The following is a 7,875-nucleotide window of genomic DNA, read 5'->3' as shown; positions in this document are numbered from 1 at the left end:
TGAAGGACTGAAATCCTGCAGCGCCCGCAAGGTCCCCCTGCTCAAGAAAGCACATATACAGGCCCATCTGAAGTTTGCCAATGAACATCTGAATGATTCAGAGGACAACTGGGTGAAAGTGTTGTGGTCAGATGACACCAAAATGGAGCTCTTTGGCATCAACTCAACTCGCCTTGTTTGGAGGAGGAGGAATGCTGCCTATGACCCCAAGAACACCATCCCCACCCTCAAACATGGAGGTGGAAACATTATGCTTTGGGGGTGTTTTTCTGCTAAGGGGGCAGGACAATTCCACCGCATCAAAGGGACGATGGACGGGGCCATGTACCGTCAAATCTTGGATGAGAACCTCCTATCAGCCAGGGCATTGAAAATGGGTCGTGGATGGGTATTCCAGCATGACAATGACCCAAAACACACGGCCAAGGCAACAAAGGAGTGGCTCAAAAAGAAGCACATTAAGGTCCTGGAGTGGCCTAGCCAGTCTCCAGACCTTATTCCCATAGAAAATCTGTGGAGGGAGTTGAAGGTTCGAGTTGCCAAACGTCAGCCTCGAATAGAGAAGATCTGCAAAGAGGAGTGGGAAAAAATCCCTCCTGAGATGTGTGCAAACCTGGTGGCCAACTACAAGAAACATCTGACCTCTGTGATTGCCAACAAGGGATTTGCCACCAAGTACTAAGTCATGTTTTGCAGAGGGGTCAAATACTTATTTCCCTCATTAAAATGCAAATCAATTTATAACATTTTTGACATGCGTTTTTCTGTATTTTTGTTGTTGTTATTCTGTCTCTCACTGTTCAAATACACCTACCATTGAAATTATAGACTGATAATTTCTTTGTCAGTGGGCAAACATACAAAATCAGCAGGGGATCAAAAACTTTTTCCCTCACTGTACATACCCCAACCAGAAGCCATGGATTACAGGAAACATCCGCATCGAGCTAAAGGCTAAGACTGCCGCTTTCAAGGAGTGGGAGACTAATCCGGACGCTTATAAGAAATCCCGCTATGCCCTCAGATGAAATAAAAAACAAGCAAAGCATCAATACAGGATTAATATTGAATCTGACGCTCGTTGAATGTGGCAGGGCGTGAAAACTATTACGGACTACAAAGGGAAACCCAGACGCCAGCTGCCCAGTGACGCGAGCCCACCAGATGAGCTAAATGCCTTATTATTCTCGCTTCGAGGCAAGCAACACTGAAGCATGCACGAGAGCACAGGCTGTTCTGGATGACTGTGTGATAACGCTCTCGGTAGCCAAAGTGAACAAAACCTTTAAACAGGTCAACATTCACAAAGCCACTGGGCCAGACGGATTACCTGGACGTGTACTCAGAGCATGAGCGGACCAACTATCAAGTGTCTTCACTGACATTTTCAACCTGTCCCTGAGTCTGTAATACCTACATGTTTCAAGCAGACCACCATAGTCCCTGTTCCCAAGGAACAAAGGTAACCTGCCTAAATGATTACCGCCCCGTGGCACTCACGTCGGTAGCCATGAAGTGCTTTGAAAGGCTGGTCATGGCTCACATCAACAGCATCCTCCCGGACACCCTAGACCCACTCAAAAGGTTTTACAGCTGAACCATCGAGAGCATCCTGACCAGTTGCATCACTGCCTGGTATGGCAGCTGCTCGACATCTGACCGTAAGGCGATACAGAGGGTAGTATGAGCAGCCCAGTAAATCACTGGGGCCAAGCTTCCTGCCATCCAGGACCTACATAATAGCCAGTGTCATAGGAAAGCCCAGAAAATTGTCAGAGACTCCAGTCACCCAAGTTACAAACTGTTTTCTCTGCTACCGCACGGCAAGCGGTACAGGAGCGCCAAGTCTAGGACCAAAAGGCTCCTCAACAGCATCTACCCCTGTTACTAATGGGGATCCTTAATAAATACAAATCCCTAATGTTGTTGGTGCAGTTTGACCGCAAGTGAGACAATTTCATCTTCTTCCTTTTTCTTTGTATCCTCTCTTATAGATGAACAGAGGCAGGTGCTGGAGGCAGAATAGAATAAGAAAGGATACCATGAGAAACAGAATAATAATGTGATATATAATAATATACAGGATACAGGTATCCTGTGTGTATTTGTTTTCTCTCTTTCTGCCCGAGTCACAGGTGGCAGTCATCAGTCACCAATCAGTAGCCAATCTGAAGACACGCCTGCTCCTTTTCCCTTACCCAATCACATCCCTTTTCCCTTGGGTTAAAAGAAACCCAATCAGTTGTCTCTGGAGCTATCTCTCTTTTGTTTTTGCGCCTACATGTCACATTTGTCCGTTATTATGTGGGTATGTATTGTTATGGTGTATGACTATTTGTTTGTTGGTGTGAAAAAGGGATACCTAGCCAAGTCGCCCTTGGGCCTACATTACCCGTAGGAAAACTTTGTCTAAGTACCCTAGTTAGAACTGGGCGGACCACCCACTGCATTTTATTGGTTAGTTAGCTAGCTGTTCATGAAGCAGGCTAGACTAGCTTAGGGTTTTGTTTTGATATTCACCGTTCTGTTTTGACAAGAAACCCCAGTGTTTGACGGTAGATTTAGGTTGTCTGTTGTTATTAGTTCTCACTGTTCCTTTTCACTGTTATGATTTGCATGAGATGTGTTCCGTGTCTCGTTTCCCTCCCCCCTAGACTGCTGAACAATTCATAAAAATCGCCCCCGGACAATTTACATTGAACCCCCCCCCCCCCCCTTTTGCAAGTACACTGCTGCTACTCGCTGTTTGTTTGTGACCTATGCATAGTCACTTCGCCCCCACCTACATGTACAGATTACCTCAACTAGCCTGTACCCCTGCGTACCAGTGCCCCCTGTATAGAGCCTCGTTATTGTTATTCTTATTGTGTTACTTTGTATTATTAATTTTGGCCTACTTGGTAAATATTTTATTTTTCTTGAATTGCACTGTTGGTTAAGGGCTTGTAAGTAAGCATTTCACGGTAAAGTCTACACTTGTTGTATTCGACGCATGTGGCAAATAAATATAATATACAGTATAAATAAATATACAGTATATAATATGACATATATGATATATAATGATATGATATATATGATATATAATGATATATAATGATATATATATATGATATATATCGTATATAATAATATGATGTATATAATATGATATATAATAATATACAGTATATAATATGATATAAAATAATATGATGTATATAATATGATATATAATAATATAATATATAATTTGATAATATATAATAATATAATATATATATATATATATATATATATATATAATATATATGATATATAATAATGATATAGAAAAACATAGTATATGATATATATCAAATCAAATCAAATTTATTTCGTACATCAGCTGATATCTCAAATTGCTGTACAGAAACCCAGCCTAAAACCCCAAACAGCAAGCAATGCAGGTGTAGAAGCACGGTGGCTAGGAAAAACTCCCTAGAAAGGCCAAAACCTAGGAAGAAACCTAGAGAGGAACCAGGCTATGTGGGGTGGCCAGTCCTCTTCTGGCTGTGCCGGGTGGAGATTATAACAGAACATGGCCAAGATGTTCAAATGTTCATAAATGACCAGCATGGTTGAATAATAATAAGGCAGAACAGTTGAAACTGGAGCAGCAGCACAGTCAGGTGGACTGGGGACAGCAAGGAGTCATCATGTCAGGTAGTCCTGGGGCATGGTCCTGCTATATAAATACAGTATATAATAATATGACATATAATATGATATATAAACATATACAGTATATAATAATATGATATGATATTATATATGATATATAATATACAGTATATAATAATGATATCATATATAATAATATGATATATAATAATAATATGATATTATTATGAGTTAATATTAATATGAGTTCCAGTCAGTATCATAATGGTGTGACCATTGAGCCAGTTGAGGAAGATGAACCCCTAGTTGTAACATTGGATGGTCCATTTTCATGGTCAATTCATACTGACAAAGTTGATGTGAAGATGGGGAGGAGTATGGCTGTTTTAAAAACATGTTCATTTTGTGCATCAAAGATGTGCATTTTCTTTACACAGTAATCGACTGTACTCTTGTCTTGTCCCATGTTGATTACTGTCCGGTAATACGGTCAAGTGAAGCTAAAAGAAAGACCTAGCAAAGCTGCAGTTGGCTCAAAACAGAGCAGCACGCCTTGCCCTTAAATGCACACCCAGAGAACTAACATCAACAACATGCAGGCCAGTCTTTCCTGGTTGAGGGTTGACAAGAGATGAACTGCTTCTCTTCTAGTTCTCATAAAATAATATAGTACCATTCAGCTCAGACACCCATACATACCACACAAGAGATACCACCAGGGGTCTCTTCACAGTTAACAAGTCCAAAACCAACATCTCATGGAACGGTGGTGACTGTGAGGGGACACAAACACACGCAGACACACTAACACACATCATTTCTGTTGTTGTATTGTTTGTATATCATTGTTTTTATAATGTGTGTGTGTCTGTCCTTGTCTGTCAGTGTATCAGTATTTTGTTACTAGTCATGTACTTTGTGTGAACCCCCAGGATGAGTAGCTGCTGCTTCTGCAAAAGCTAATGGAGATCCAAATAAGTAAACAAACAACGTAGAAAATCAATCATAAACATTCCTTTCCAAGCAAATCTGGTTCATGAGATTTATATTTACACAGGAAGGAGAGGACCTACTTTCTTACGAACATACATATCTATACTCATGTGTTCTTTAGTGACAGTTAAAACGTTCGCACAACATATTCTCCTTCTCCCTGTTGTGTGAAAACTTAAAACCATCAACTTTGGGAGAGAGTAGCAAAGCGAGAAGAGAGAGAGAGAGAGACAGAGAGAGACAGAGAGAAAGAGAGAGGGAGAGAGGGAGACAGAGAGAGAGAGAGAGAGACAGAAAGAGAGAGAGAGAGAGAGAGAGAGACAGAAAGAGAGAGGGAGAGACAGAGGGAGACAGAGAGAGACAGAGAGAGAGAGAGGGAGAGAGACAGAGGGAGATAGAGAGAGAGAGACAGAAAGAGAGAGAGAGACAGAGAGAGACAGAGAGAGAGAGAGAGAGAGCTGCACTTCCTAACCTCCTGCCCAATGTATGACCATATTAGAGAGACATATTTCCCTCAGATTACACAGATCCACAAAGAATTCGAAAACAAATCCAATTTTGAAAAACTCCCATATCTACTGGGTGAAATTCCACAGTGTACCATCACAGCAGCAAGATTTGTGACCTGTTGCCACGAGAAAAGGGCAACCAGTGAAGAACACACACCATTGTAAATACAACCCATATTTATGCTTATTTATTTTATCTTGTGTCCTTTACCATTTGAACATTGTTAAAACACTGTATATATATATAATATGACATTTGTAATGTCTTTATTGTTTTGAAACTTCTGTATGTGTAATGTTTACTGTTAATTTTTATTGTTTGTTTCACTTTATATATTCACTTTATATATTATCTACCTCACTTGCTTTGGCAATGTTAACACATGTTTCCCATGCCAATAAAGCCCTTGAATTGAATTGAATTGAATTGAGAGAGACAGAGAGACAGAGAGAGAGAAGAGAACAGCACCACAGTTCTGGGAACAGCCAACGCCTGTGGAGGGGGAGAACAGCTAACTAAAGTACACTACATGCTACAGACTTTCTGCAACGGAACAATGATTATCAAATTACTTCAATCTTTATTTCGTAGTTTGTCATTTTCAGTGTTTAAATAAAACTACAGTACAGTGGTTATAGTTATATGCCTTCTTTCATTCTTAGCCTTGTATTATACAAATCTAAAACAAACCCCCAACTATGGGATATATCAAACTGCCCTCACGAGGCTATGAATTATGGGCCCAACTGTCCTGAGGGCACGTAATAATATGCAACGTGTGTTTTAGTCAATACATGTATCCTCTTCATCATCATCATCAACATAACTGGGGTTTCATGTCCTCAAACGTTCCTCAAAGAATTTCCCTGAGAACTGGTCACAACGTTGTGTTCCTACGTTGCATCCTGATGCTAAGCATGGCTTCACGGTTACATCGCAATCGATCCGTTAAAAATACAATACTAAACCACCAAGCAACAACTACACCTTTATCTTATTAACATAACATCTGTTTCCATTTATATATTTCAACATAAAAGTCTAGTGACACACGTGCTGTTCTTACAAATGTCATTAAATATAAGACAATTACATACCTTTCCAGTAGGAAAAGTGTACAATCAAATGAGAACCGTCACTACAGTAATATCAAAACGGATTTCATCATCTCACACTACTAAAGCACTTCATTCACAGATGTGTGTGGGTGTATGACTCTGCAGATAGATATTTTTTCCACTGACATTCTATATCCAGAAAACGCAAAGCAAATATACAACAGCTCTTTCCTACAGTTGGTAACAATGAAACAGTGAAGTACTCAACCGTAACAACAACTGCAGAGAAACATTCAAGCTTTTAAAACAATTAGAAATATGATTGAGAATAATATGGAATTACTATTTTAGCCTTGAATGCTCTGTTTCAGTTGCGTGAAACGCTAACTCCACTCAATGGTTTCCATATGCGATGTTAAACACAAGGCATAGAGGGGGTTCTGTGCCCAACACTCAGTCTCACAGAGTTACAGCAGTCCTACAGTCTCCCGAGTTACAGCAGTCTCACAGTCTCACAGTCTCCGAGTTACAGCAGTCTCACAGTCTCCGAGTTACAGCAGGCTCAATAATTAAGACTAATAATGAAAACCTGGTGAGTTCCCATAGTGTGGCCTCCTATTACCACCATACAAACAGGTCTTCTTTTTGTCTCTCGGTGGACAGTCTTACAACATGGCAGTGCTATGACAAAGATTTCAGGTGGTCATTTTCATTTTACAGTACCATATTTACATTACCAAATTTACAGTACCATATTTACAGTACCATATTTACAGTACCATATTTACAGTACCATATTTTAAAGAAATGGAATAGGATCTTAAAGCTGTGATCCATAGCGGTGAAACTGCGATATTAGGACAACAACGACCTTACTTCGAAACAACAGCTCATTTCCTCAAAACAAAAACAAAAACAAATGGGGGGGGCACTACTTTCTAAACTACTGGCTGATATTATACAATGTTTAGAGTGAATATTCAATAAGGAGGTGAACATTTGAGGTTGAAATTACTCCGTACCGACCCGATTCAAGCACTGGGAGACTGACCCCGCTGGCCACCCTCTGGTCAGGAGGACAGAGCGAGACAGTCAGTGGTCCTCTACTTCTCCTCCACCAGCCCTGTGGCCCGTTAGCAGGCAGAGTGTTCAGATAGAAACGTACGGTGTAGAACAGATATATTAGATAGAATAGGAAATCCTGTCAGTTCTCTATTTCACATCACTGAATACACCTCCTGTGGAGGGTACGGACATCAGAGTGCTGCACTGGGACTGCAGTGAGTGCTGATCCATGGTAAATGGAGCCTTGAACAGCTCCTCAAGTTCTCAATCCCAGCAGCTGAGAATGGGCGGGGTGGGCAGACTAAGAGAGACGAATTGTGGAATTCTGAGGGGCGGAATTGTAATCATGGAATCCCGACTCAAAGCTCTGTGGTCTCCCAGCTGACCTCGCGTGGAACCTGATGTCATTTAGTCCCCGTGTGGATGGTGGTGACCGTGGAGGGGCGTGGCCGGGGCACCTCCACCACTGCCTCTGGTTCTACATGTGGTTCCACTCCGATGCTAACGGGGGCGCTACAGGCCGCAGGGGAGGATGGCAGAGGAGGCAGAGTGGACAGAGGTTGTAGAGGACCTGAGGGGAGAAGCAGAGACGATAACCTCAATGACT

At 41.3% G+C, this 7,875-nt stretch overlaps 1 protein-coding gene across 1 annotated transcript in view; it reads right to left on the bottom strand.

The window, feature by feature from the left end:
* Positions 1–5,705: 5,705 nt before the first annotated feature.
* LOC139375924 (calcium/calmodulin-dependent protein kinase type 1D-like) overlaps positions 5,706–7,875 on the bottom strand; it is a 62,465-nt gene continuing 60,295 nt past the window's right edge. The window contains exon 11 of the mRNA XM_071117893.1: positions 5,706–7,839. Within this exon, the coding sequence (XP_070973994.1) occupies positions 7,673–7,839 (167 nt within the window). The 3' untranslated portion in view covers positions 5,706–7,672. The remainder of the gene's footprint in view (positions 7,840–7,875) is intronic.

This window comes from Oncorhynchus clarkii, chromosome 2, assembly GCF_045791955.1.
Source record: "Oncorhynchus clarkii lewisi isolate Uvic-CL-2024 chromosome 2, UVic_Ocla_1.0, whole genome shotgun sequence".
NCBI classification, from domain to species: Eukaryota; Metazoa; Chordata; class Actinopteri; order Salmoniformes; family Salmonidae; genus Oncorhynchus; species Oncorhynchus clarkii.
This window is presented reverse-complemented; position numbering and strand designations above follow the sequence as displayed.